Source organism: Bos grunniens, chromosome 29 (assembly GCF_055505025.1).
Source record: "Bos grunniens cultivar Pamir isolate PY7600 chromosome 29, Bosgru_T2T1.0, whole genome shotgun sequence".
Taxonomy (NCBI): Eukaryota; Metazoa; Chordata; class Mammalia; order Artiodactyla; family Bovidae; genus Bos; species Bos grunniens.
Window position 1 is genome coordinate 7,123,833 of NC_141193.1, and position 26,532 is coordinate 7,150,364.

The 26,532-nt window shown below is 53.7% G+C and overlaps 3 protein-coding genes across 5 annotated transcripts; 2 read left to right on the forward strand and 1 right to left on the reverse strand.

Annotated features, from left to right (window-relative positions):
• Positions 1-11,707: 11,707 nt before the first annotated feature.
• On the forward strand, positions 11,708-18,475 carry FOSL1 (FOS like 1, AP-1 transcription factor subunit). 2 transcript variants are annotated; one of them, XM_086384821.1, is made up of 4 exons: positions 11,708-12,453; positions 14,679-14,876; positions 16,895-17,002; positions 17,422-18,475. In XM_086384821.1, exons 1-4 carry the CDS (start codon positions 12,364-12,366, stop codon positions 17,839-17,841), a joined length of 816 nt encoding a protein of 271 aa, XP_086240947.1. In that variant the 5' UTR covers positions 11,708-12,363; the 3' UTR covers positions 17,842-18,475. The 2 variants fall into 2 exon arrangements, with proteins under 2 accessions (XP_086240947.1, XP_086240948.1); XM_086384822.1 differs by lacking the exon at positions 11,708-12,453 and adding an exon at positions 15,419-15,544 and having other exon boundaries at positions 14,739-14,876.
• Positions 18,476-19,074: 599 nt separating this feature from the next.
• On the reverse strand, positions 19,075-19,921 carry CCDC85B (coiled-coil domain containing 85B). The gene has a single exon (XM_086384823.1). The coding sequence runs from the start codon at positions 19,919-19,921 to the stop codon at positions 19,313-19,315; it is 609 nt and encodes a 202-aa protein (XP_086240949.1). The 3' UTR covers positions 19,075-19,312.
• A 2,486-nt stretch (positions 19,922-22,407) lies between these two features.
• FIBP (FGF1 intracellular binding protein) lies at positions 22,408-26,420 on the forward strand. 2 transcript variants are annotated; one of them, XM_086384818.1, is made up of 10 exons: positions 22,408-22,568; positions 22,770-22,968; positions 23,172-23,298; positions 24,180-24,280; positions 24,792-24,946; positions 25,213-25,321; positions 25,398-25,461; positions 25,701-25,787; positions 25,874-25,971; positions 26,301-26,420. In XM_086384818.1, exons 1-10 carry the CDS (start codon positions 22,484-22,486, stop codon positions 26,368-26,370), a joined length of 1,095 nt encoding a protein of 364 aa, XP_086240944.1. In that variant the 5' UTR covers positions 22,408-22,483; the 3' UTR covers positions 26,371-26,420. The 2 variants fall into 2 exon arrangements, with proteins under 2 accessions (XP_086240944.1, XP_086240945.1); XM_086384819.1 differs by having other exon boundaries at positions 24,792-24,925.
• Positions 26,421-26,532: the final 112 nt, after the last annotated feature.

The window sequence follows — 26,532 nt, forward strand, 5'->3', positions numbered from 1 at the left end:
TCTTGAGTGTTTTTTACAATACTGTGTTGGTGGTTACCTGCATTGGTTGGTGTAGAGAGGCAGGGCCAGGAGAGACTGCCCCCTCTGTCCTGATTGCTTTCAGTGGCCAAGCTGGGAATGTCTCTGAGAGCCTCTTCAAAGTCAGTCCTATCTCACCTCCATCCAAGAATCAGAATCAGTTGTTCAGTGATTTCCCATAAATTCAAGGACTTGGCCCAATAAAGTCTGAGGGACTACTACTAGCCCACAGGGTGTGTTCGTGCCCGTTAGAGAAGGGTACCTCCTTGGTTCTGCCCTGCTTCTCCACCAGGGCACATGGTCCAGTGAGTAGAGGTTGAACTGGGTTTCGACCTGCTTGGCTGAAGTATCCTTGTGTAGTACTCAACCTTAAAAAGCCTTCTAAGTCTTCCCATTTATACTCACCTCCTACCACCCAGACCATCAGAGGCCACCAGTCTGTTTGCAAAGCACTTCCATATGGACTATTTAATTCTCACAACCTATCAGAAGATTTTGGCTCAATTTATGGTCAAGAAAATAGAGACCAAGAGGGGAAGAGAGTTACCTGAGTCACGGGCAGAGAGAGTTAAAAGACTTGCGCCCCAGGAACTTTCCTGGTGGTCCAGTGGTTAAGACTCCACCCTCCAATACAGGGGACATGGGTTCAGTCCTTGGTTGGAAAACTTAAGATCCAGTGTGCCATGGGGCACCTCAACTAGAGAACCCACGTGGCACGTCTAAGATCCAGCCAACACAACTAAAAATAAGTAAACATTTTTTAAAAAGTCACCCTAGTCCTTGCCAGGCTGATGGGGGTCTCCAGCCTCACCTAGAGTGAGCTCTTTACAATGCAGCTGGCACGTTCACTCACATTCATCTTCCTGGGCCATGCCCTCTGCTGAGGCTGCAACAGCTTCTGGAAGCTTGGCTCCACACCCCTGGCCACAGCCCTGGCCCTGGCCTTGGCCTTGGTTGGAGGCCAGGGTGTCTAGCAGGGAGCCCCTAGGGATTCGGCTCTCGTGCTGGAACTGACTCAGCCTCCAGCAGCCTCATCGAATTGGAATTTGGAGCAGGGGAGCGGAGATGCCACCAGGCTGACTGAGTGGAAGTAGGTGAGTCATGCTGGCTCGGCCCCTTTCCCAGCTTCCTCCTTCCTGAGCTGAGTCCCCCTCCTGAGCTGAGTCCCCCTCGGCCCAACCCTGGGAAGTCCCCAGCTGAGTGGTCTCCGTGTTGGAGCCCCGGGCCCTGCCTCCCTCAGACAATGAGTGTCTTGCACTTGCCCAAACTGAGCCAAGGCCTGGGTGGCTCCTGACCAGGCCTTCGTGGGTCCCACAAAGATGCCCAAGTGCTATCAACACCACCTGGTTCTTCCACAATTAAGCGTTTTCCACACTTAGTCCCTGTGCTCCCTCCTCACGGCCCCACATTAGCCCTTTGCTCACTCTCCCAAACCATTGCCACGTGCCCCATTCTCCCCCTCCCCCCACTGCCAGCTGTCCTGCAGAGCAGCCTCTGTCCAATGTCTGTCCGCTCCCCAAAGCCCGTCTGTGACCCCCCACAGCCTGTGACTTGAGCCCACTCTTGTGCCCGTTATAACCTAGCTGCCCACCCCCAGCTTCCCTCAGGCTCCCCTTTCTGCCCATGCTTGCCATGCTGGAGCCAAGTGGCTCTCTCTTCACCCCCTGGCACACAGCTCTGGGCCTCAGGCTCTTCCTTCTGCTTGAACAACCTGCTTTGCAGCAAGGATCAAGTGGTTCCTTACGTAATCACTGTATTAATGTCTGTCTCTCGCTAGGCCCGCAGACTCTGTGCTCCGTGAAGGCAGGAACAATGGCTAAATCTGAGCCCTGTCCCCAGAGAGCCTTGCACAGTGTGTGGCCAGAGCAACCTTTTCATACGCTATTGAATGAATGAATGACTCAAATCCATCCCCTGCCAGTGCCTCCAGCCTCACCTCCTCCACTCCATACTTGACTCCTTGTTCCAGAATCGGGAGTTGCCGGCGCCTGTGGTTCTCTTGCTCACACCCTGGCCTTCCCCACTTTGGTGCCCTTTTCTCAGGCCGTTGCCTCTGCCTGGTAGGCCTGACCCTCGCCTGCCTCCCTGGCTGACCCCAGATCTCAGGTGTCATCCTCTCAGAGGCTCCCCTCCCTCATCCATCTGCTCCCCAGTTTCCCATAATGCCCACTCACCTGTGGTGCTCGTCTGGGCATCTGAAGCCCCTCAAGGACAGTGGCTGCACTTTATCCCCAGGGTGTCCTCAGTGTAGGACCCAGCCTAGCTAAGTGCCCAAAAAAACTGAATAAATGAGTGACTGACTGAAAGTCACCCTCTGTGTGTGGGCCTCAGTTTCCTCATTCTGTTCATAACAAGAGCCGGGCACTGTGCTAAGTACATACCTGTGTTTCTCATCTAAGCCTTGCTCAGCTCTGTAAAACAGGTCCAGAGAGGTTCACTAATTGGTTCAAGGTTAGAAAGTTCAGTATGTGAATCCAGGTCATCCAACTCCAGGCTTCCCTGGTGGCGCTAGTGGTAAAGAATCCACCTGCCAATGAAGGAGACGAAAGAGACACAGGTTCGATCCCTGGGTCAGGAAGATCCCCTGGAGTAGGAAATGGCACCCCACTCTATATTCTCGCCTGGGAAATTCCATGGGCAGAGGAGCCTGGTGGGCTGCAATCCATGGGGCTGCACAGAGTAGGACACGACTGAGCACACATCCAACGCCAGAGTGCCCAATGCATTGCTGAGCCCCCACTGCATGAAAGTGCTGTTGGGGAGAAGGGGCGCGCTGCAAAGATAAACAAGGCCCAGCAAGGACTTAGGATCTGATGTATAAAGCACATAGGTTCGGTCCTCTGAACCACCTGAGAGAGGCTGGGCCAAGACTAAGATTCCCATTTTACTGATGGAGAAACTGAGGCCCAGAGAGTATAGTGACCAAACCTACTGAGCAGGAAGGAGCTGCCTGCCTACAGTGGGGACTGCTCCTCTGCCAGGAGCAGTGGCAGCAGCTCCCCTGAGTGGGACCCCCCGCTCAGGCTGGCAGGGGCTGCTGCCCTGTTTGGCCATCCCCTTCCTGTACAGGACTCAGGAAGCAGCCCAGACCTGGGGCAGGTTAGGCTGGGTAAACTTGGACAGGCCCTGTGCTCTGCTCCCTTTTATGAAACCACAGGACGACTGAGCCAGGAAAAGGATGACATCCCCACTCCACCTACTCCCAGCCCCACCACAGCAAACCCCCAGCCCCTGGAGAGAGGGTTCCAGAGGGACTGGGCTGTGAGTGAGGGGACCCTGCCGACCCCTGATTCCAGCTGGGGCTAGGAGCTGAACCTGGGGGGACAGGAAACAGCCGAGTTGGGAGAAAGCTTCAGCCAGAGCTTTGGCGAGGTTTTGGGGATTTTCCCAGAAGGGCAACTGTGCCCCACTCCCGCCCACTGGGAGGGGCCCTGGCAAGGACCCGGCTTGGGTCACACAGCTGATTCATCTGAGGAGGGAAACTCCCAATTTTCTCTGACTCGCCTCCCCCAAATGCTGAGGGGTAACCCAAGGGCACCTAGCCCAGAAACCCACCAAACCCATCTTTCCTTGATTATCGGCTTCCCAGCAGGGCTTGAAAACCACCCAGGGACAGAGTTGGGCAGGGCAGCAGGGCCCTGGGGCAGCTTCCTATGAAATAATAATGGAGATTGCAACCAAAGCAAAAAGCAGATGAGGGGCTCCTCAGGTCCCCCCTCACCCATTTTTCAGGTAAGAACACTGAGGCTCCCAGAGCCAGAGCAAACACACATGCAGCTCTGCTCTGCTCTAGGCACTGCTCTAAGCAATGTGTACACATTCACTCGTTTCAGTTCTCACAACCCTCGTTTTCCTGACGCGTAAACTGAGCAGAAAGAGGTTAAGTCACTTGACCACAGTCAAGGCTGGAGATGCTCCGGAGGCTCTCCACAACTCCCAAGAGCCCTGCACACACCCCCCTGAGGCAGGGCGCTCTCCCCTGGTCCCTGAACAGAGGCCTCCCTGGGGTGAAGTCTGGAGTGATTTCTGGGGACCTTCTACCCTCAGGTCCCAGCTCAGGCCCTGGAAACCCTTGACGACAGGCAGGTCATGCATGGGGCCCTGGGTCCTCCCAGGTCAAAGGGAGAGCTGGCTCCTGCAGAGAAAACTCGGAACCCGCAGAGGTCAGGAGAGAGCAGTGAGGCATTCCCGCCAAAATCTGCCTCTGGAGGCTTTGACTCGATTCCAAACCCCAATCCTTTCCTCCCGAGTCAGAGCCTCCTTTCCTGTCTGCCTCCCCCCTCCCTGACCCCACACACACACTCACGCACGTACACACAGGCACACTCGTACACACAGGCAGACTCTGCTCGCAGAGAGTCTGGCCTCCAGGCCCTGGTCCCAGTGGGCCCTGCTCCCTCCGCCTTGGGCCAGGGTCCCCCTAGGGGCTGGAGGGGAGCTGAGAACGTGGCTCTGGGAAGTGTGGCCCAGGGAGGGCTCCATGCAGACAGCCTCTGCCTCATCTGGACCCACTCACAGGCCAGATGACTCACCCCCTCGCCCCCCATGACTCAGTTTACACTGGTGCCCTGAGGTCCTCCCAGGGAGGGTTTAGTGTTTACTAGGCCCAGCCCAGGCCTGCCGGCCTTTCATCCCAGGATAAGAGTTTCATCCCTGGGCTGGCCCACAGCCGGTCCTGGCACCCAGAGCCCGGGGGTGGAGGGAAGCCTCAGCCTAGAAGGGTAGGAGAGTCCAGGAACTCTGTGACAGGCCCTAACCGCCCCAGGCTTGGGACTACAGGGGACAGGAGCTACTCTAAGAAACCTAAGGGGCCAAGCTGAGCGGGCAGAGCCTCGTGGGCTCCAACAGCAGAGCCCCTGATGTCCTGCATTCAGAGGAAATGGTACACATGACACAAAATATAACAGCCAGGGGACTTCCCTGGTGGCCCAGCAGTTAAGGACTCCACGCTTCTACTGCAGGGGGCTCGGGTTCTATCCCTGGTGGGGGAGCTAAGATCCCACGTTACTCGAGCCAAATAAACAAAACATAAAACAGCAACCAACAGGGTGTAGAGCAGTTTAACTTCTGGGTAAAAAGATACACAAGAGACCGCTTACAACACGGAGGGATGCTTTTCCCTGTAAACGCTTGGGTGACTTCTGGATCTTTAAGCGTGTAAATGTATTTCCTAGTTGAAAAACAAACACGATGAAACTTTAAAAACATAAGACAAAGTAAAAAATTAAAAATCAAGTTTTAAAATATTTTTTCTCTTGCATACGCATGTACACACACACACACACAGAACAAGAGATAGGGAGAATCCCCCAAACATAAAATTCTTAAAAATTATTCTGAGATTAAAAACACATAACAGCCTGCATTACGGTGGTGCTATTGGAGAAGACTCTTGAGAGTCCGTTGGACAGCAAGGAGATCCAACCAGTCCATCCTAAAGGAAATCAGTCCTGAATATTCATTGGAAGGACTGATGCTGAAGGTGAAACTCCAATACTCTGGCCACCTGATGCAAAGAACTGACTCATTGGAAAAGACTCTGATGCTGGGAAAGATTGAAGGCAGGAGGAGAAGGGGACGACAGAGGATGAGATGGTTGGATGGCCTCACTGACTCTATGGACAGACATGAATTTGATTAAGTTCTGGGAGTTGGTGATGGACAGGGAAGCCTGGCGTGCTGCAGTCCATGGGGTCATAAAGAGTCAGACACAACTGAGCGACTGAACTGAACTGAATAGCCGGCACAGTGCTGTGGGGCTCTGTTGCATGAGGGATTAACCTGGGTGAAGGACTCGAGGAAGGCCTCCTGAGGAAGTGGAGGGGAAACTGACACCTGCAGGATGAGAACTGGCCAGGCAAGGAGGTGAGGGCGGGCATCCTGGGCAGAGGGAACAGCCTGTGGCCATGTTCAGGATTCTGGCTGCTTTCAAGAGACAGACTAACAGGGCAGTGAGGAGCTCAGGCTCTGAAGACTGACTGCTTACATTCACAGCCTGGCTCCACCATTTCCTTACTGTGCAGTTTTTAGCAATCTGCTTAATTTCTCTATGCCTCCATTCCCTAATCTATAAAATGAGTGTACATTATTATCCGTCTCTACAGGATGGTTGTGAGCATTAACGAATTACTTTGAATAGTGGCTGGTTCATAAGAGATACTGGGAGAAGTAAATGGCAACCCATTCCAGTGCTCTTGCCTGGAAAATCCCATGGACAGAGGAGCCTGGTGGGCTACAGTCCATGGGGTCGCAAAGAGTCGGATACAACTGACAGACTAAACAACGACAACAAGATACATGGGTGTGAGACACTAGTGTGACTCTTTTGACCCTTCGAGCCCCTCAATCAACACACAACCTAAAACAACACAGAATATGTCAAGCTTCTGGACCCTACCTCTTTCTAGACCCCAGACCCTCCCAAGAAGCAATTTGAAAGGTTGGCTTGGAAAGGTCCAAGTCTGAGGGCAAAGTGGTCAGAACTATGAAAGATTCCTCTGTGAATATCGTCAGGGTTTTAAAAATTCCTCAGGGGACTTCCTCAGGCTGTTTAGGACTTGCCACCTTCAGTGCCAGGGACCCAGGTTCGATCCCTGGTTGGGATACTAAGATCTCACAAGCCAGGAGCCCAACATTAAGCAAATAAAAATAAAATAGAAAATCCCTTGGGCTGCTGTGTGGGAAGTGGAGGGATGGGAGCAAGCTGGAAGCTGTGGGTAGTATCCAGGTTAGACAGGATGGGGCCAGGCCCAAGGGGAAGAAATCTTTGTGGATGTGAACTGAAATGTCACCTCTAGATGTAGGGAGACTGGAACCTATTGCTGGTGGGATGGGAACTGTTGGAGAGAATCAAGGCCAAACTAACGAGTACCCTGTGACCCGCAGTTCCACCCCTGGGCTCACAGCCAAGAGAAGTGAGTGCAATTGGCCACGGAAGGACATATCGAGAATGCACAGACTTCCTGGTGATCCAGTGGTTAGGACTCCACAGTACCACTGCAGGGGATGTGGGTTCGATCCCTGATCAGGGAACTAAGATCTCGCATGAGTTTGGGCATGACTTCAAAATAAAAAAGAATGCTCACAGAAGTCTTATTCATAAGAGCCCAAACTCAGAAAGCCCTCAATATCAGCAGAAGGAGAATGGAGAGAAGGATTATGGGATAGTTATGCAATAGAATACTACACAGTGATGGAAAAGACCAAGCTACTGCTTGACCCAACAATGTAAATGAATCCCTCAGATTCATAGATTAGACACTGGAAGCATGAGCAATGAAAGGAAAAACAGATAAATTGGACTTCAAAACAATTATAAAACCTTTTCTGCATCAAAGTACATCATGAGAAATATGAAAAGACAACCTACAGAATGGGTGAAAATATTTGCAAATCATGTATCTGATAAGTGTCTGGTAGCCAGAATAAACATAGGACTCATATAATTCAACAACAAAAAGAAAAAAGGAAATTAAAAATAGCAAAAGATCTAAGTAGACATTTGTCCAAAAAATATATACAAATGGCCAAGAAGCATATGAAAAGATGTTCACTGGTCATTAAGGAACACGAGTGGCTATTAAGGAAATGAAAATCAAGACACGATGAGATACCACCACTTCACACCCTCTAGGATGTATTTTACATACAGAAAATAATATATTGGCAAGAATGTAGAAAAATTAGAACCCTCAGGCACTGCTGGTAAGAATGTAAAACGGTACGAGCACTTTGTCAAACAGTGAGACAGTTCCTCACAAGATTACCCAGAAAATTACCATCATTGTCGTTTAGCTGCTAAGTTGTGTCTGACTCTTTGAAACCCCATGGACTGCAGCATGCCAGGTTTCCCTGTCCTTCACTATCTCCTGGAGTTTGCTCAAATTCATATCCATTGAGTTGGTGATGCTATCTAACCATCTCATCCTCTGTCGTCCCCTTCTCCTCCTGCCTTCAATCTTTCCCAGCATCAGGGTCTTTTCCAATGAGTCAGCTCTTCGCATCAGGTGGCCAAAGTACTGGAGCTTCATCTTCAGCATCAGTCCTTCCAATGAATATTCAGGGTTGATTTCTTTTAGGATTGACAGGTGTGATCCCCTTGCTTCCCAAGGGACTCTCAAGAGTCTTCTCCAACACCAGAATTAGAAAGCACCAGTTCTTCAGTGCTCGGACTTCTTTATGTCCAACTCTCATATCCATAATGACTACTGGAAAAACCATAGCTTTGACCATATGCACCTTTTCGGCAAAGCGATGTCTGCTTTTTAATACGTTGTCTAGGTTTGTCATAGCTTTCCTTCCAAGGAGCAAATATCTTTTAATTTCATGGCTACAGTCACCATCTGCAGCGATTTTGGAGCCCAAGAAAATAAAATCTGTCAAGCTTCTACTTTTTCCCCTTCTATTCACCAGGAAGTAATGGACCCGGATGCCATGGTCTTAGTTTTTGAATGTTGAGTTTTAAGTCAGCTTTTTCACTCTCCTCTTTCACCCTCATCAAGAGGCTCTTCAACTCCTCTTCACTTTCTGCCGTTAGAGTGGTATCATCTGCATATCTGAGTTTATTGATATTTCTCCTGGCAATCTAGATTCCAGCCTGTGCTTTATCCGGTCCGGCATTTTCCATGATGTACTCTGCATGTAAGTTAAATAAAAGGGTGACAATATGCAGCCTGGTCATACTCCTTTCCCAATTTTGAACCAGTCAGTTGTTCCATGTAAGTTTCTAACTGTAGCTTCTTGACCCACATACAGGTTTCTCAGGAGACAAGTAAGGTGGTCTGGTATTTCCATCCCTTTAAGAATTTTCCACAGTTTGTTGTGATCCATACAGTTACCATGTGACCCAGAAATTCCACTGTTAGGTATATTCCTGAGATAAATGGAAATATATGTCCACACGAAAGTTTGTGCACAAATGTCCATAGAAGCATTATTCATAATAACCAGAAAGTAGAAACAACCCAATTCCACCAACTGATGAATAAATAAATGGTGGTATAGCCATGCAATAGACTATTACTCAGCCATAAAAAGGAATGGAGTGCTGATATAGCCTATAATATTGACAAGCCTGGAAAACATTATGCTAAGTAAAAGAAACCAGACACAAAAGGTCACAAACTGTATAATTTCATTTATATGAAGTGTCCAGATCAGGCAAATCTGTAGCGATAGACAGCAGATTAGTGGTTACCAGGGGATGAGAGCATGGTTACCAGGGAACTGGGAGCCATTACTCAATGAGCTTCCTAGGTGGTTTAGCAGGGAAGAATCCACCTCCCAACACAGGTAGACATGCAGGTAGACGCAGGAGATGTGGGCTTGATCCCTGGGTCAGGAAGATCCCCTGGAGGAGGAAGTGGCAACCCACTCCAATATTCTTGCCTGGGAAATCCCATGGACAGAGGAGGCTGATGGACTACAGTTCATGGGGTCGCAAAGAGTCAGACACGACTGAGCACTAGCACTTAATGGACGTGGAGTGTTTTAAATCTGGAACGATTTAAAAAGTTTTGAAACTAAATTGAAGTGGTGGTTACGCAATCTTGTGCAGGCACAAAATCCCACTCAAGTGTATGCTTTAAAATGGATAATTGTATGTTATGTGAATTTCACCTCAATTTAAAAAAGTAAACTTCAATGTAAGAAGTGAATGGAAACTGGAAAATATAAACATCACCTCAGTGCCCTGGGGACACTGACAGAACCTACTGGGTGCGGAACAGCCTCATCCACTACCTCCTTTTGCCTCACTGCAGCCCCAGGAGGTGGGGACTGTCTGGAGCCCAGAGAGGGACATTGACCGAGCCAGGCTCACACAGCTGCCAAAGGACAAGGCTCCAGCCTCTCAGACCTCCCAGCCCCCAGACTCCTGAAACCGCTGTGGCCCCCTGGGATTCTCATCAGGCCTCACTGGGTGGGAGCTAGTGAGGTCAAGGGCCAGGAACGTTACTGCAGCCACGAGGCAGGAGTTAGTGACTGAGAAGCTTGGAATGTGCAGCCTCTGAAAAGAGCTCCTTGTGGCTCCACCGACGGTTAGAGCAGGAAGGGACTTTCAGAGCCATGTAATCATACACACACACACACACACACACACACACTTGAGCCTGAGCTCCTGCTCAGTCACGGCCCCAGGCTGTGTTTCTGGAGCCGGCAGACAAATGCAGTCAAGGCTGACCTGTGCCACCACCTGTCTGCTTCTGTCAGTCTGACCTGTCCTGCTCGGGCTCAGCCAAAGATTTCAGATATCAGTGTGTGTGTGTGCGCACAAGTACGTTAGCATGTGATCAGAACCCCCAAAGCGTCCACCCATGGGGCTTTTTCTTAACATGCATTTTTTGTTGCTATTTGTCAAATTCTTACTATATGCTGTACTCAGCATGGGACATGATTTGATATCTATTCTCCAACAACCCTGAGATGTTTATCATTTTGTAGTTATCAGATGTCCTCAGTTCACAGATGAGGCTCTGAGAGATTGTGTGCCTCACCAAGGTCATACAGCTGGCGAGCAGCCTAAGCAGAATTTGAACTCAGAACCCAGGCGTATGATTCCAGCACGTATGTTCTTTTCCATGATTCATACTGCCTCTCCTTCTTACGTACACATGTGTGCACATACGTGTGCATGCACACTCACACACATACACATACACACCCATGTATTTCTCATTCTGGTAAACTGCTGGTGGTTTCTTTTCTTTTTAGACAATGAGAAGCACTGAGTAGAATAAGGAAAAGGGAGAGGCAGCAGACTGGTAACCACCTTCTGAGTGCGCCTCACTTTATAGCTTACAAAGCACTTTCACATTTGTGATCTCATTTAATCCCACAGCCGCCCCATGAGGTCAGCAGGAGGCTCAATTATTCCCACTGGGAACGGGACTCAGAAGGAAGGTGACTTGCCCAGGGTAACAGAGACAGAAAATGGTAGCTCTGGAACTGGAAGCCCAGGGCCAAGCTGGCCTCTTGGTTCTAAGTCCTGAATACATCCACCAACCGCGGCCTCTGTCCCTGAGGAAGGCAGTCCAGGACCCCATCTTCCTGAAATCTCCCTTATGTGAGGACAAAATTGGAGCCAATCAAAAGGAGGTACCAGTGGAAAGCAGGACTGCCCAGCTCTGTCTGTCTGTAGTTGTGTGACTCCGGCAGCTCCTTACTCTGTTCAGGCCTCAGTTTCCCCATCTGCAAAATGAGGCTGATAAAGGCATCTGCCTCCCAGAGTTGTTGGTTTTCGGTTGTTGACGCTTGGTCCTGGCCTCACATTCACACAGACCTTTGACATAATCTCCAAACAAGGCTGATGACAACACAGTCCTGGGAGAGCAGTTACAGTATTTAAGGAAGATGGGGTTTATCAGAACACAGAACTGTGTCCAATAGGCTCAGCTGACAGGCTCTCACTACTGGTAGGGGCTCTGAATTAAAACTTGCTACAGCTCCTGAAATTATCCTGCGAGTAAGGCAATTGTATTGCATTGTATTTGTGGGTAGTTCAAACTATTAATATATCCTTGTAATTATTTAAAATACACACCATTTTTGTAACTCTGGTTTGTCATTTGTTCACTTTTTCGTATACCTGAACCTTAAAACAGCGCCAGTGAAGGGGACTCATGTCACGACTTGGATGGCAGTAGCATGGTTCGGGGCATGAATAAGCAGCCAGATGATGGTAATACTAGTAACATCAATCACGTTTATAATCCGACGTACAGTTTCCAGACTTCTTTCATATTCTTCATTCCAACTTCCCACGCGTGGCAAGGTCGCTCTGTGAATATTTTGTCCCATTTTACGCATGCAAACACTAGGCTAGACCAAACAGTGGGCTGCGGGGGGACCGCGGTGGCGAGGGTGGCGAAGGCTAAGTCGGCTCTTGGGGGCTGGGCGGGGCTAGGCGGACGAGGCGGGGCGGGGCGGGGCGGGGAGCCCGGCAGCTCGCAGGTGCGTAGGACCGCGGGGGAATCCTTAGCTCCACCTGGGCGCGGCGAGGAAATCGCACCATGTTTGGGCAGCTACGTCAGAGGGGGCGGGCCCGCGGCTGTCCCTAGGAGCCGCCAGATCCGCCCCTTTTCCCCACCGAGAGTCAGTCGGCTACTGGACTGTGGGAGGCGACAGAAAAGTTCAGGGCGGATTGATAAAAGGCGGCGCGTCTGGAGAGGTGGAGCCTGGAGGTGACCAGAGCCGCGGCGAAACGCCCGCCCTCCCCCGCCCACCCCCCGAGTAGAAGTGGTTCAGCCCGAGGACTTTTCATTCATAAAAAGAAAAGACTCCGCGAGGAGCGAGTGAGTCAGAACCGAAGCCGCCGACGCGGACCCCACAGAGCCGCCAACCCAGGGCATGTTCCGAGACTACGGGGAACCCGGACCGAGCTCCGGCGCCGGCGGTGCGTACGGCGGCCCGACTCAGCCCCCGGCCACAGGCCAGCAGGTGAGAGGAACCCGACACCTGGAGTCCACAGGTGGACAGCGCCGAGGAGAGCGCGGGCCGCTCCGGCACACTCGGGGACTGGGACCGGGAACTGGGGGAGGGACCAGGTATCGGAGCGGTGGCAGCGGATCCTGCCCACTCTCCGCTGTCCAAAGGCACTTTCTGCCCCACAGCCCAGCAGAGCACGCGCGGCGGGAGGAACACATCTCTGCGAGCATCGGCCCAAGCGCGCGTCCCCCTTCCCCTCTGTCCGTTGTCTCTCTGTCCCTCCGTCTCTGTTACCTCCTCTCCTTCCTCCTGTTCACCGTTAATTTCTTTGTCCCATCTGCTTCGGAAGAGGACCCCCTTGGTCCGGGATTAGTCCCAGCCCTGACCGGATCAGAGAGGGTCCCGATCTATCTCGGACGACATTTCCGAGGTCCGGAGTCTAAGCCGCGGCCGAGAGGTCCCCACGCACTGGCTCCCCAAGCCGGCTTGCCCGGACAGACTGGGAATCTTGGGCAGTCTGTGGTCATCCGTGTGCCTGCCTGTTTGTCCCTCTCCACCCCATCGCCAAGTCCTCATCCCCGTCCAGCCGCAGTGGACCTGGTGGGATCCAGGAGACTGGCTCTTGACCCCTTTACGGGTTGGGGCGCGTGGAGACCGCGAGATGCCAGGACGTGCACGGGGTCTTGCAACCGGCAACTCCCGCTCCCCTGACTCTCGACACTGAACGGCGCCCGCTGCCGGTTGGGGGGACCTGGGAGGCTGCAGGTGCCCATTTCCTGTCGAGGGGCGATGAGCACGTGTCTCTAGGGGAGGGAAGGAGCGGCGTCCGTTCCGCCGAGTCACGGCGGCCGAGTCACGGTGGGTGACTCACCCCGGGCGCCCCTCCCTTCCTGGCCCGGAGCGGCCCGGGCCCTGACAACGTCGGGAGCGGGAGATGCCGCCGGCGGTACGTAGGCTGGGAACTAGGGTCATTGGGCCACTGCGCCCGCAGCGCTGAGCCGGGGACACTGCTGTCTAGACTTGCCTGGGCTTGAGGGAGCTTTCCCGGACGGCTGGGGGCCCACACCCAGGGCCCAGCCCCAGGGCTTGAACTCACTTCTCCTCCGGAACACTGAGTCCCTATCTCAACCCATTCCTCACATTTCTGGCTGAAAGAATCGAGGCAGCGCATATTGTGCAGTCTTGCATTGTGCTGGGCACTTTCCACCTCATTTTTTACCTTGTCTCACAGAATCTAAGACCCCATGGATTTTAAAACCTGTTATTTTGTGCCACTATTTTTTTAAAAAATTTTTTACTTTGTCAATTAAACTGTGACCTCAGAGCTACTGAAGGGTACTTCTTGGCATCAGGGAAATGATCCTCACCTATGACAATATTAAAAACAAGGAAATTGAGGCATATTGAGGATAAATAATTTACCCTGACAGCCAGTAAATGGCTGAGCTAAGATCAGAACTGGGCTAGCTTGAACCCAGAGCAATGGCTCTTGTCTACCATGGCCCCTGTATGTTGGGTACCTGCCACTTGCCAGGCTCTGTCGCACATACACTCTCTTACCTGATTCTCCTAGTCACCCCTGAAGTTGTGCTTAGTCGCTCAGTTGTGTCTGACTTTTTGCAACCCCATGGACTGTAGCCCGCCAGGCTGCTCTGTTCATGGGATTTCCCAGGCAAGAATGCTGGAGCAGGTTGCCATTTCCTTCCCCAGGGAATCTTCCTAGGGCTGTCATTATCTTCTTTGTGCAGATGGGACTCAGACAGGGTGCAGGAGTTGGTAAGACCCTGATGACCTGTACCCAAACCTCACTTCCCACTTATTGACTGTCTGTCTAAGGACAACTGTTTTCCTGTCTGAAAATGAAGATTTGTTGTTGTTTAGTCACTAAGTCGTGTCCAACTCTTTGCAACCCCATGGACTGCAGCCCACCAGGCTCCCCTGTCCATGGGATTCTCCAGGCAAGAATACTGGAGTGGGTTGCCTTTTTCTCCACCAAGTGATATCTTCCTGACCCAGGGATCAAACCTGCATCTCCTGCATTGGCATCAGAAATGCAGGCAGATTCTTTATCTCTGAGCCACCGGGGAAGCCTTTAAAATGAAGATACTGTTGTGCAAATTATAAGGAATCAGTATTTTTAAAGTGGCTGGGATAGCACCTGGAATTCACACTTTATTATTGGAAGCCCCTCAGTCCTCACAGACCTTATCCCTGGCCTTCCATGTCTTATCCCTCAGAAGTTCCACCTCGTGCCAAGCATCAACACTGTGAGTGGCAACCAGGAGCTTCAGTGGATGGTTCAACCTCACTTCCTGGGACCCAGCAGCTACCCCAGGCCTCTGGCCTATCCCCCGTACAGTCCCCCGCAGCCCCGGCCAGGAGTCATACGGGCCCTGGGCCCAACTCCAGGGGTGCGTCGCCGGCCCTGTGAACAGGTAAGAAGCAGAGGAGCTCATGAAGGTTCTTGAGTCCACAGGGGTGCTGAGGCGCAGAAAATAAACTCTTGTCCAGAAGCAGAACACAGGCTGAGAAGGGGCATGGGGAGAGTAGGTCCACTGGTTACTATTGGCCAAGACAGAAAGTGATGAGAGCCCCTGGGGAGACCCAGAGGGCCGTGCTGTCACTTCTGGATCAGGGAAGGCTTCTTGGAGGTGGAGGCATATTAGCCTAGAAGGATGGGTAGGATTTGCATAGGGAGAAAGATGATGGAAAATACATTCCAGGTAGAGGGGATGGCAGGAGCAGGAATGGAGGTAGAGGTGAGAACATGTAAGGTGTATATGTGGAAAGCTGTGTGGGCAGTAGAGGGGCTCCACCTGATGACAGGTACAGAGAGGGTGGGCTTATGCTGTCTGTATTGCTGAGAAGAGAATAGAAAGGGTTTCCTTCAGCTACTCTGAGTCTCAATTTCTCTAACTCATTTAATCCTCACAAAAACCCTCTTGGGAATGAACTCTGGGTTTCCCCCGTTTTACAGCTAAGGAGATGAAGGCACAGAGAGATAGTCACTTGCCCAAGGTCACACAAGGAGTGAGTAATGAGACAGGACTGTCCAATTCTAAAGTCAGATCGTACCCACCAAGCCACAGTGTCTCACCAGGAGGTAAGAGAAGGCTTGACGTTGAAAGAGCTGGGAACACTTGCCTTCCAAACCAGGGTTTTTGGCTGCTCACTGCTAGTAATAAAGTCCTTGCCCAAATAAATGATTAAGAGGGTCTTTAAGGGACTGGTTCCTCTTTCCTCTCCCTGGGGCATTTCAGTATCTGAGACTGTAGTGGGTGAGGGCTGCCCCTTAATGAGTTTGCTCTGACAGCAAGGTAGAGGATGGAAAGGACAGTTAGAATCCTGAGAAAGATGTGCGATTAGTCAGGGCTGGCTTTTGCAGAAAAAGAATGGCTGGCTTTTGTGACCAGATGGAAGGAGACCACGGTGTAAGCCCCAGAGGCAAGCTCCTGGACTTCCTTCAGCCATGTCTCTTTGATCCTGAGTACTCCTAGATGGGCTATGAATGGGCTCCTTTTCGGAAGAGGTGGTGTCCATCAGCTGGCCCTTTTCTCAGTGTTAAATAGAGTGCATCGATTCTTTAAAAGATTTATTTATTTTTTGGCTTTGGTGGGTCTTCGTTGCTGCCAAGCTTTCTCTAGCTGCAGCAAGCAGGGGCCACTCTTCCTTGTGGTGTACAGGTTTCTCACTGTGTTGGCTTCTCTTGTTGCAAAGCATGGGCCCTAGAGCGCTGGCTCAGTAGTTGTGGTACACAGGCTTAGTTGCTCTCCAGCATGTGGGATCTTCCTGGACCAGGGATCAAACCAGTGTCCCTGGCATTGCAAAGCAGATTCTTAACCACTGGACCACCAGGGAAGCCCCAGAGTGCATGGATTTTAATTTCTGCTCTGGACCACAAACAAGTTATTCATCTTCCCTGGCCTTTGGCTCCTTACAAGAGAAGCTGGGTTAAGGATCCATGTAAAGCACTTAGCTGGCACACAGTAGGTTCCCAATAAACAACTACATAGACGCTCTCATTACCCCCTCTTAGTGCTTACAGCCTCTGGGGAAGAGGAGGTTTGGTTATCAAGTGACTGAAAAGAATGAGGTTCCTTTGAAAAAGAGTGGCTGCAACGGCCACTTATAGCTGTGGAATGAAAGAAGACTTCCAGGAAGGGTCGTGGTGGCCTGAGGGATCTCAGTTGAGTCCTGGGAGAGGAGGCTTAGGATTTATAGTGGGACATTTATAGGGAGGACATTCCCAGAGGAATCATAGGAAGCAAAAGCTGGGAGCGAGGAGGAAATTTGACTAATCCAAGCTTACTAAATACGGAACCGGTCAGGTTGGGGAGGTCCCCAAAGAGCAATCTGAGGGCGTCCCTGCGCTGCCATGCCCTCCGCCAGGGTTCTACCACTGGGCCGGCAGCACAGAGTCCACCTCACTGCTCTGTAACCCTCCTTCCCCCAGATCAGCCCCGAGGAGGAGGAACGCCGTCGAGTGAGGCGGGAGAGGAACAAGCTAGCCGCGGCCAAGTGCAGGAACCGGAGGAAAGAATTGACCGACTTCCTGCAGGCGGTGAGCACCAGCGAGTGCAGAGGGTACCCTGGTCCAGGCCCACCCAACCTCAGAGGGTCCCCAGTTCCCAAGGGCCGCAAGAGGCGCCATTAGATACATCCCCTCCCCCCAGCTCCCTTTTGGAGCGGCACTGAGACGAGGAAAAAGTGGTTAAAAATTAGTTGCAGCTTGTCTCGCTCTGAACACAGCAGAGCTGAAGCAGGCCGGACAATATCCTTCGAAGGTGCCCCCTAGCCTGATGGGAATCGTGCCTCTTTTCTCCCCTGGGCTCATGGGAGTTGTAGTCCAGACTTGATGGAGACTCTCTACTCCCCCCAACCTCCCCTCCCCCACGCCCCAACCTGCCAATCACTACCACTGCGGGAGGCTCTGCGACATTCAGCCCTCTTCTTCTTTACTCCTTTCCTTATCGTCCACAGGAGACCGACAAACTGGAGGATGAGAAATCTGGACTGCAGCGAGAGATTGAGGAGCTGCAGAAACAGAAGGAGCGCCTGGAGCTGGTGCTCGAAGCCCACCGCCCCATCTGCAAAATCCCAGAAGGGGCCAAGGAGAGCGAAACCAGCGGCACAGGTGGTGCCAGCGGCACCAGCAGCCCGCCAGGCCCCTCCCGCCCTGTGCCATGTATCTCCCTTTCCCCAGGGCCTGTACTTGAACCCGAAGCATTGCACACTCCCACGCTCATGACCACACCCTCCCTGACTCCTTTCACCCCTAGTCTGGTCTTCACATACCCCAGTACGCCAGAGCCCTGTGCCTCAGCCCATCGCAAGAGTAGCAGCAGCAGTGGGGACCCCTCTTCTGATCCCCTGGGCTCCCCAACCCTCCTGGCCTTATGAGGCACTCCGGCTCCGGCTCCCGCTCCCTGTGGGTGCCACCCTAACCAGTATTTCCCTGCTCATTTGATCCAGCTGGCCTGGATCATATCCCATGTCCAACCCCAGCAGATTCTTCTCCATCCCTCCAGACAAGACTGAGCATATTTTGCTTCCTAGTAGAGCCAAAGCTGCCCATTGGTTCTCCAGAGCTGGCCTCTCTAGCACAATTTGCACTAAATCAGAGACAAAATAGTTCCCATTTGTTGGAGAAAATTCCAGGCAGCTCCCAAGGGACTTTGTAGATTCTCAGAGGTCCTCTGGAGCCCTAATCCCCTGCAGATCACCCCTATGGTCTTCATCACCTCTTCCTGTGATCCACCCAACCCTACTCCTGACAGAAGATGATACTCTACCAGCCTAGAACACTAACTCACCCAGCCCCACTGCCAGCAGCACCAGGTTATTGAACCAGGACACTCTGCCAGCGCCTCCTAAAAGGAACGGCTCAGGAGAGTGCCAGAGCTGACCTGCAGCCCCCAGCTCTGAGAAGACTTTAGCTACAAGCCTCCACAGCGTGGGCAGCTGCTATTTATTTTCCTAAAGAGAGTATTTTTATACAAACCTGCCAAAATGGAATAAAAGGCTTGAAGCTGTAGCCTGCTCTCATTGGACCCAGAGGCTAAAGGGAGACCATTTGGAACCAGAAGCCTCAGGCTCCCATTTCAGCTCCACCAACTCACTACCTGACCTTGGACAAACTGATATTTCTGGACCTCGATTTTCTTATCTGACAAATGAGGCTACATCTGTTCTGCCTCATCTCCAGGACTGAGAAGAGGAAGAGAAGTGCTGTGAGGTGCCAAGCCAAGAGGATTATCCTCCTCCCGGTGGGGGACCCACAGTGCTCCGGCGTGTGCCACCGGAGGGCGCTGTTAGGCCCCTTCCAGCCTCTCGGGAGGCGGCTGAGTGGGTTTTAGGCCCCCCGCACCTGCTTCCTGCCCCATTGTCTTGGACAGGAAGGAGCCGGGAAGGGAGCTGGAGCCACTTCTGGGGCCGGATCACGGCCTGTCCTGGGGCCTGATGGGGGGAGCCAATGGCTCACCACTGTCCCACACCCCGCCCCAGGACTGAGGTAATGGGGGAGTCAGCCACCTTAGTTCTACAGTCCCTCCAGATGGGAATGGTACCCCCCAATGGTACCCGCCCTCGTCCCAACGCCGGCGAGTTCCAAACAGACGCGCCCGGGCCATGGGCTCTGCTTCCGCCTCAGTTTATTAGCCTCCACCCAGCCCCCAGTAAGTCCCTCCACTCCAGCCTCCAGTCCCCCTACTGCCCCGCCAGCGAGAGTCAGGGGCCTTCCTCAGTGTTAGGGTTTCTAAGTCCATTCCATCGGCCCTTCGTGCGCAGCCGGGGCGGCGTCGGGTCCCCAGGTCCACCGCAGTCTCGCCGCTTGAGGAGCAATCCGGGTGGGCGTCGGCGGGAAGCTGTGCCCTCAGTCATCTGGGGAGCAGGCCAGGGGCAACTGATCGGGGCTGCCCACGCTGCCGGTACTGGAGCTTCCATCGCCCAGGTCACGAGGACCGCAGGGGGGCAAGGCCAGCTCGGGTGTCGGCCCAGCGCCAGAGCCCCCCGAGCCGCCGGAGCCGCCTCGGGGACCCCACTCTTCGCCCAGCGCCAGACAGAGCTCCTTGAGCGCCAGGTTCTCCCGCAGCAGCTCCTCCTGGCGGCCTTCCAGCTCAGCCAGCTTCTGCCAACAACCGCCTAGATCCTCGCGCACGGCTCGGGATGCTTGGGTCCCGAAGAGCTGCCACTGGCGCGCGGCGCGCCGCCCGCGCTGGCGCTCCGAGTCCAGGAAGCAGCAGAGGTCGCGCAGCTCGCGGTTCTCGGCCTGTAGGCGCCGGTTGAGCTGCTTGAGCTCGCGGATCTCGCCCAGGTGACCCTGTAGCTGCCGATTCACCTCCTGCATGAGGCGGCCGCGCTGCACCAGAGCCGCGAGGCGCGCCGCCTCCTCCCGCCGCAGGCGCCGCACCAGCTCCTCCTTGCCCAGAGCCGCCATCTCTTCATCCGTCAGCTCCTCCAGGCCGCCCGTCTCGGCCTCCATGGCTGCCTAAGCCTCTGGAGCATCGCCTGCCCGCCGCCGCGGCCCAGGAGCCCCACGACGAGCTCCTCGCCGCTGGGGCTCAGGCAACCGCTCAGTGGACAAGCTGTGGTGGAGCTAGCGTAGGATGCAGCAGCCGCGCGGGGGTGGGCACGCGGCGGGGCGCGCGCCGGGGCGGGGCCCCATGACATCAAGGACGAAGAGCCAATCCGGGCTAGCGCCCTCGGAAGAGGGCGGGGTCCAGGCTCCCAGAATGAAGCCCTTCCCCGCCCACTTCGGACCGTGGTGTCCCTGATGCTCGCTGACTCTGAGTATCCGCGTCCCCGACCTCGGTGCCAGTCAGCCCCAAACTACGTGCTTCGTACCTTCCAATTCCAAACTGCCTCAAGCTCGAGCGCAGGCCTCTCGGCTCCCTCTGAGAACCAAGATTCCAGTGTCGACCCTCAACTCTTCCGCCCACCCTCTGACAAAATCCAGACGGATCGCCTTTCCATCCTTCCTAGCTTTGCTCTAACTGTAGAGTCTCGACTCACTGAGCATCGCTTTCAGTCCTTGGAAATTAAAGTCCAAACGTCCTGGCTCACATCATCAGCCTACTCTCCCTCTCACAGACCGTTTCCTGTCCGGTGGGAGGGGCATACAACGGATTTGTTTGTTCAGTAAACTTTTATTGTGTGTAAGGGCTACGCAGAAATAAACTTGAGTCATATCCTTATACTGTCCTTAAAGAGGTCTTGATCTGGAAGAGGCGACAAGCTGCGATGAAGACGCAAATGGAGGAAGACCACATTTTGAGGGACTGACCCCACCCACTAAGTTGCCTCAAACGTGTCCCATTCTTTGCGACTCTATGGACTGTAGCCTGGCAGGCTCTTCTGTTCATGGGGATTCTCGAGGCAAGAATACTGGAGTGGGTTGCCATGCCCTCCTTCAGGGGAGCCTCCCAACCTAGGGATGGAACCCACATCTCATGTCTCCTGCATTGGCAGGCGGGTTCTATGGCCACCTGGGAAGCTTTCCCCAAAGAGGTGCTACCAGAGGGACCCTGAAAGATGTATAGGACTTTGGCGAGTCATGAGAGGGCTATTTGAGGAAGAGAGAATAGCACGATGAAAGTCTGGGGACTGAAAGAGACTCCATGCTTTAGGAACAGCGAGAGTAAACTGGTTTTTCGTGTCTGTTTTGGAAAGGCAGTTCTTAGAGAAAGTGGTAAGAGAGAAAGGCAGGCAACAAATGTAGAGCTAAATTCTTAAGGGCTTTAAATATTAAGATGGAGCATTTAGATGGAGTAAGGATTTCAGCAGGGGAGTAATATTTTTGAAAATACATTTTTTAAAAAGGTTGATTGGGCTGCTCTGTGTGGGATGGACCACAGGGAGGGGATGTAGGCAGAAAGATTACTGAGAACAATGTGTCAGTGGGCAAAGAGAGCTATGCAGAAGGACTAGGCTTGGACAGTGCAGTGGGGGTGGAGAGGACAAAACAGATACTAGAAATATTCAGGAGGCAAATCAGCAGACTTGAATGTGGAGAGAGAAGAGTCTGGGAGAAGCCCAGGTTTCTGGTATGAGAACAGGGTGGATGTAGGGGCTGTTCTTGAAATAGGAACACGGGGATGGGGGTGTGGGGGTGTGTGTGGGGGTGTGTGTGTGTGGGGTGTGGGTGGGAACAGATCAGGAAACCAACAGGTCTGGCTGTGGGGAACCGAGTGGAAAGAGTTACAGGTTGGTGGCCGACTGGATGTGGACTTCCAGACAGAGCTCTAAGCTGTATCAGGGAGGTCATTAGTTGGAGGGGTGGAGGCGGGCCGATTGGCTTAAAACCATGGGAGTAGGTACCCCATATTCAGGAGAGGGGTTCATCTGCAGGATGGACTGAGGGGCCCTCAGCAAGGGCCCTTGAAGACGAGCCAGACAACTTTTTTTGCATAAAAAAGATTCAGGACAGAGCCCTGTTGTTTAGTCGCTCAGTCGTGTCCTACTCTTTCACAACCCCAGGGACTGCCCAGGCAAGAATACTGGAGTGGGTAGCTATTTCCTTCTCCAGGGGATCTTCCCGATCCAGGGGTGGAACTCGCATCTCCTGTGTTGGCGGGTGGATTCTTTACCGCTGAGCCACCAGGGAACCCCATAGAACCCTGTGGAGCTACTACATTCAGGATACAGGTCAAAGTAGTGGGGCTCCCCGCAAAAGGGCACAGAACAACCAGGAGGATATGAGGGTGAAGGTTGCTGGGACAGGGGCAACTAGCCAGAGGCCTTGGCTCTGGATGCCCTCCTGCAAACCCGGCCGGCGTGAGGGTGGCGTGGGCTGGGCTGGGAACCGGGGAACCCGAGATTCCCCCTCCCGCTGGGAGGAGGGGCTACCCAACCGCCTCCGCCTCGGCTTCTTTCCTCGCGGCTCCTGCCCAGACTAGCTCTGTCCCGGAAGTGGTCCTTCTCTGGCTCCGGGTGCCGGGAGACGAATGTCAGTGCTCCCGGAAGTGGCCCGGCGGCGGCGTGCCGGGCCCGGGCAGTGCTCGCTCCTGCTGGGGCGCTGCGGTAGCGCCCGGGTCCGGGCGTCGCCATGACCAGCGAACTGGACATCTTCGTGGGGAACACGACCCTCATCGACGAGGACGTGTATCGCCTTTGGCTGGACGGTTATTCGGGTCTGTGGGGGGCCGACTGGGGGAGCCGGTCTGGCGGAGCGGTTGTTTTGGATGGGAGAGGGGGCCAAGCCAGGACTAGGCATCCTATAGGGCAGTGGGCAGAGGCCTGGGAGTATGAAATGCCTGGGGCTCGGGGCTGAAATCCCTGAAGAACCTCTAGGGTCGGCGGGGCGGGGCCTGATGCCAGCCCTCGCTTCCCAGTGAGCGACGCGGTGGCCCTGAGGGTGCGCTCGGGAATTCTGGAGCAGACCGGCGCCACAGCAGCGGTGCTGCAGAGCGACACCATGGACCACTACCGGACTTTCCACATGCTCGAGCGCCTGCTCCACGCGCCTCCCAAGCTGCTTCACCAGCTTATTTTCCAGATCCCGCCCTCTCGACAGGCGCTGCTCATCGAGAGGTGCTCACCTGGCGGGTGGTGGGGACGCCAATCAGTCTGGCCATGTACCCATTTTGCAGGCTGACGATGAGGCCCGGGGACGGTCGGGACTTACCCAAGCCGGGAGAAAGTTGAGAGCAGAAGGGGCCAAACCCAGGTCCTGCCAGCTCTCCTCTCCCCTCTTCTTATGGAAAGTCAGTAGTGTCGTCCCCAACTCCCCACAGGTATTATGCCTTTGACGAGGCCTTCGTGCGGGAGGTGCTGGGCAAAAAGCTGTCTAAGGGCACCAAGAAAGACCTGGATGATATCAGCACCAAAACAGGCATCACCCTCAAGAGCTGCCGGAGACAGGTGGGCACTGCAGCCCGCCCCTTTGGTTCCTGCCTCGCCTCCAGCCCACTCCAACACCTCTGTGGCAGTGCCTTCGTTTCCACTCTCCTCCTTTTGCCCCTTCCAAGCCGTCCCCTACTCTTGAGCCAGAGTGACTTCTCAGACCTTAGCTTTCTTCTGCTCACGAACTTTGAATGGCTCCCATTCTTTCCTATAGCAGCCACATTCCTTGGCCTTGACCTTCAGACTCTCCTATCATCCTGTCCCTGGCCCCTCTCTAGACTCCCCAGCCCCTGGCTTCCTTTTGCTCATCTGCCCCTGCCTGTATTATTTTTACAGGGTATTATTTTAGGACATATCTACCCCTTGAAATCTAAGGCAGGGTCAGGGGTTGAGGTAGGTGGTCATATACCACCTTCTCCAAAAGCCTTGCCAGTGGTGCCAGGAAGAAGTAACCCTTCTAACTGGGCCTTTAGCATTTTCCTCTGTGATTCCTGTGAGCTCCCCAAGATGGCTTAGTATTTGCTCTTTTTTGAGTTCCTGGGGCTTAGCCAGGAAGGTCAGTTTCAGCACAAACTAGTGAAGAGCTAGAGAGCATGATGCTAAAATAGGGGTGAATTTGTTGATAAGAGTGAGTAAACATTTATCCAAGGCAAGATGGCAGAAGCTGGTGAACATTTGGGGAATTGATAAGAGGTATTAATAATTAATGGGGCTTTCCAGGTGGCACATGGGTAAAGAATCCACCTGCCAATGCAGGGGATAATAGTTTGTTGAAGGAATAGCAAATACTCCATCCGTGTCTGGTGATTGGATAGGTGGGTCAGTGACAGAGGGATGCTCACCCAACAGTTTATTGAGTGAGCAACCTGACCTGTCCTTCTCCTCTAACTGCCCTGCAGTTCGACAACTTTAAGCGCGTCTTCAAGGTGGTGGAGGAAATGCGGGGCTCCCTGGTGGATAACATCCAGCAGCACTTCCTCCTGTCCGACCGGCTGGCCAGGTGAGGGGCCAGGAGAGGGGCCAGGTGAGGATCCAACTGCCTCCCCCTCCTGCACACTCCTTCCTTATGCCCTGAAGCTGACCCTTGTTTTCTGCCCCAACCTGCATGACCTCCATGCTGTAGGGGGGCAGTGGTTATCCCTCTCTTGGGTTGTACTTTGGTTCAGACTGGCCTGGGTTGGAATCCCAGCCTGGCCATTCACCAGCTGGACTGTTGTGAGGTGCCATGGGTAAAGCCCATGATGGCACAGCCCCTGGGACTTAGTAAGTACTCAGTAAGTGGTCGCTGTTACCCTGTGGTCTCCCACCGTGTCCCTTAGGAGAGCCGGGCTGAAACCTTCTCTTTGCCCAGAGGAGGAGGCCCAGAGAGACGTGACTTGAAACCCATCACACAGTGAGTTAGGGTAGAGAGAGGCCAGAACACAGAGGTCCTGCCGATGTTGTAGCTGGGAACTGCTTGCTAAGAAGGAATTTCAAGCCCTGATGGACCCCCTCCTCTCCCTACCCCGCAGGGACTATGCAGCCATCGTCTTCTTTGCCAACAATCGCTTTGAGACAGGGAAGAAAAAACTGCAGTATCTGAGCTTTGGGGACTTTGCCTTCTGTGCTGAGCTCATGATCCAAAACTGGACCCTCGGAGCCGTCGGTGAGGCCCCCACTGATCCAGGTGCAGGCCCCCGTTCCCAGCAGCCCTTCTTCTTCAGGGCCCCTGCCCAGCCGCTTCTGCTCACGGCCCAGCGCCCCCACACACAGCTTGTCTGCAGACAAGGGACCCACAGCGTCTCTCTGGCTTGGGGCCAGTCCCTCCAGCTCCGTCACACCCAGCGTGCTCTTTTGTCTTGTGGGGTGCCATGAAATGGGAGGGGGGCTCAGGTTATCACAGGAGGCATTTTTGAATCTCCCACCTCAATTCCCTTCGTGGGCCTCACTTAGACTCCCAGGTGGATGACATGGACATGGACTTGGACAAGGAGTTTCTCCAGGACTTGAAGGAGCTCAAGGTGCTTGTGGCTGACAAGGACCTTCTAGACCTGCACAAGAGGTGACCCTGGGGTCTGTGGGGCGGGGCCTGAAGTGGGCGCCCAGGCAGTGCGGGCCTTGACCCTGTCTTCCTTCAGCTTGGTGTGCACGGCCCTCCGGGGGAAGCTTGGTGTCTTTTCGGAGATGGAAGCCAACTTCAAGGTCTGTGGCCCAGTCCAGCCTCTGTCCTTGGGGCCTCTGCAGCCTCCAGAGCCCTGTCCCCACCCCAGCAGCTCTGCTGCTGGCTTCAGGCAGTGCTGCTGTCCCCTCTGCCTGCCCCTGGGGGGAGCCAGCTCTTAAGCGCTGGGGAATTACTTGATTGAGGGAGGTGGATAGATGTGGTTTCAGCCCCCAGCCTCTCTCGGACAGAAGGCAGAACTCCCAGGCTCCCTCCCCGACAGAACCTGTCCCGGGGGCTGGTGAACGTGGCCGCCAAGCTGACCCACAATAAGGATGTCAGAGACCTGTTTGTAGACCTCGTGGAGAAGGTGAGTTGTTCTGTCGGCTGCCCTCTGACCCCATCCTGGCCTGTCCCTGGGCTATACCAGTGCTGGATGTTACCTTGGACCCACAGTTCGTGGAACCCTGCCGCTCCGACCACTGGCCATTGAATGACGTGCGGCTCTTCCTGAATCAGTATTCCGCTTCGGTCCACTCCCTGGATGGCTTCCGGTGAGAGATCTCAGGCTTCCTTATCCTGCTGGCCCCCTGCTGGGGCCCAGCTCTCCTGCAGACTCTGAGTTCCCTGTTCTTTGGCCCTGGGGTTAGAAGTCACTCTGTTGACCAGAGTCTCAGCTCCATCACTGAGAAACTGACCTGATCTTGACAAGTTCCTTTCTCTCTGTGTGCCTCCGTTCCTTCAGACATAAGCTGGGGGTGACAGCATTAAGGCTTATAGGAATCCCGTGAGGATTAAACGAGTGAAGGTGTTGAGAGCTCGTGGAGCAGGGTCATGGGGATCCAGTCAACATCAGCCAACACCATTACTGTTACCATTGCAGGCACCAGGCGCTCTGGGACCGCTACATGGGCACCCTCCGTGGCTGCCTCCTGCGCCTCTATCATGACTGAGGCCCCTGCCCTGCCCTAGCCACACTGACAATAAAGTTGCCATGACTTTGGAGGAGGCTGTGAGTGGGTACTCACATGGGTCTGCGCGTGGAAGTGTGTGCCCGTTGTACACGTACATCTCTTTGAGTGTCATGGTGTATGAGGATGTATGTGTCCGTTGAC

Coding starts and splice junctions, on each gene's coding strand:
- FOSL1 (XM_086384821.1), top strand. CDS start 12,364: ATGTTCCGAGACTACGGGGAACCCGGACCGAGCTCCGGCGCCGGCGGT. Junction 12,454..14,678: donor CCCCGGCCACAGGCCAGCAG/GTGAGAGGAACC, acceptor CTTATCCCTCAG/AAGTTCCACCTCGTGCCAAG. Junction 17,003..17,421: donor TGACCGACTTCCTGCAGGCG/GTGAGCACCAGC, acceptor TATCGTCCACAG/GAGACCGACAAACTGGAGGA.
- CCDC85B (XM_086384823.1), bottom strand. CDS start 19,921: ATGGAGGCCGAGACGGGCGGCCTGGAGGAGCTGACGGATGAAGAGATG.
- FIBP (XM_086384818.1), top strand. CDS start 22,484: ATGACCAGCGAACTGGACATCTTCGTGGGGAACACGACCCTCATCGAC. Junction 22,969..23,171: donor CAGGCGCTGCTCATCGAGAG/GTGCTCACCTGG, acceptor AACTCCCCACAG/GTATTATGCCTTTGACGAGG. Junction 24,947..25,212: donor TGAGGCCCCCACTGATCCAG/GTGCAGGCCCCC, acceptor GGCCTCACTTAG/ACTCCCAGGTGGATGACATG.